This window comes from Galeopterus variegatus, unplaced genomic scaffold (assembly GCF_000696425.1).
Source record: "Galeopterus variegatus unplaced genomic scaffold, G_variegatus-3.0.2 Scaffold14790, whole genome shotgun sequence".
In the NCBI taxonomy this organism is placed as follows: Eukaryota; Metazoa; Chordata; class Mammalia; order Dermoptera; family Cynocephalidae; genus Galeopterus; species Galeopterus variegatus.
The window spans coordinates 16,781-18,141 of NW_007740901.1; the positions used below are offsets into that span (position 1 = coordinate 16,781).

General features: G+C 70.2%; 1 protein-coding gene across 1 annotated transcript in view; it reads right to left on the reverse strand.

Moving 5' to 3' along the window:
- Nucleotides 1-674: 674 nt before the first annotated feature.
- The window catches only part of LOC103582067 (rho GTPase-activating protein 27-like), a gene marked incomplete at its 5' end in the record, with an annotated part of 2,429 nt that continues 1,742 nt past the window's right edge, over nucleotides 675-1,361 (reverse strand). Inside the window, 3 exons of the mRNA XM_008563754.1 lie at nucleotides 675-907; nucleotides 999-1,104; nucleotides 1,254-1,353. Of these exons, the coding sequence (XP_008561976.1) occupies nucleotides 730-907; nucleotides 999-1,104; nucleotides 1,254-1,353 (384 nt within the window). The remainder of the gene's footprint in view (nucleotides 908-998; nucleotides 1,105-1,253; nucleotides 1,354-1,361) is intronic.

Consider the following 1,361-nt stretch of genomic DNA (forward strand, 5'->3'; position numbering starts at 1 on the left):
AGGGGCGGGGGCACGGCTGGGGACCGGCCTCACCATGGTCCACCTTATAGCGCAGCTTCTGGATGGTGGCCAGGTTCCCACTGATGCGGTACAGCCCGTCGATGTCCAGCCCTGGAGCAGAGGGAGGCGCTGACCCCGGGTGGGCTGGGGTGGGGAGGGTCTAAATCCCTGCTCTGATTCCTACTCAGGGCCTCCCGTTCCTTCCCCTCGGCCCTGCGCCCCCGGACGAGGGCTAGCGGGCGCCCGCCGCGTACCCCGGGCCTCGACGGCGCTGATGCACTGCTGCACGAAGCGCGGCGCCGGGCTCCTCTCGCGCTCACACAGCGCGGCCAGCGCGCAGCCGAACACCTGGTCTGGGGGAGAGGCTCGTCAGCGCCCCCCGGCGGCCGCCCCGCGCCTCCCGCGCCCTCCGGTACCTTTGATGTAGCCCTTCTCCCGCAGCGACTGCAGCGTGGGCCGCCTCTGGAGGAACTTGCGCAGCTTGTGCCGGACCTTGCTCAAGTCACTCTCCAGGACCCCGGACCCCGGGGCTGCAGCAGGGGAACGCGGGACTGAGTCAGTCGGTGGCGTCCGGGTTGGCTGGTAGGCCCCAAATGGGGCCTCACCACCCCTCAAAAGAGGTCTCTGGATGCTCCGCCCACCGCGCACACCTGCNTCAGAAAGAAAGTCCAGTCGCCGCCCAGCTTGTGTGGCGTGACCACGGTCGCCGTCCCCAGTCCAAGTCCGCAGTCAGTGCGGCGGGAAGATTTCGGAGCACTGCCGCAGGATGAGCTCCACCACCTGGTTCTGGAACACCATGGTCATGGGCATGCTGGTCTCTTCCGTCTCGGGCCGCAGCAGCGTGGGCCCTAACACGATGGCCACGCTCTGCACCGACATGCGGTTCTGCTCGCCGTGCTCGATCACCCTGCGGCGGGGGTGGGGCGGGATCAGGGCCCACAGCTGGGGGGCTCCTGCCAGGACCCTCCTCCCACTCCCGCGCGCCGCGCCCCGCTCACCGGCACAGGTGCTGGAAGAGCAGCCGCAGCGTGTCGTGGTTGGGGGCGGGCAGCGAGCGCACCAGGTCACGCACACAGCGGCTGCGCCGGGCCGGGTCCTGCAGCTCTGAGAAGGGACGGGTCGGAGGGAGGGACAGGGAGTCGGAGCGGGGAGGGACGAGAGGGCGGGTCGAGGGTCGGGAGCCGGGCCACGGGGGTGCCCCAGCAGGCCAGCTCCTGCCCTCCCCCACCTGCCCCCCGCCCCCAGGTGCTCACTGATGGCCGCGATGAACTGGCGGAAGTGCGAGAAGGGGAAGAGGGGCTCGGGCAGCTCTCGAAAGAAGAGCTTCAGGGCGCCCGTGATAACGTGGACGTCCTCCCAGC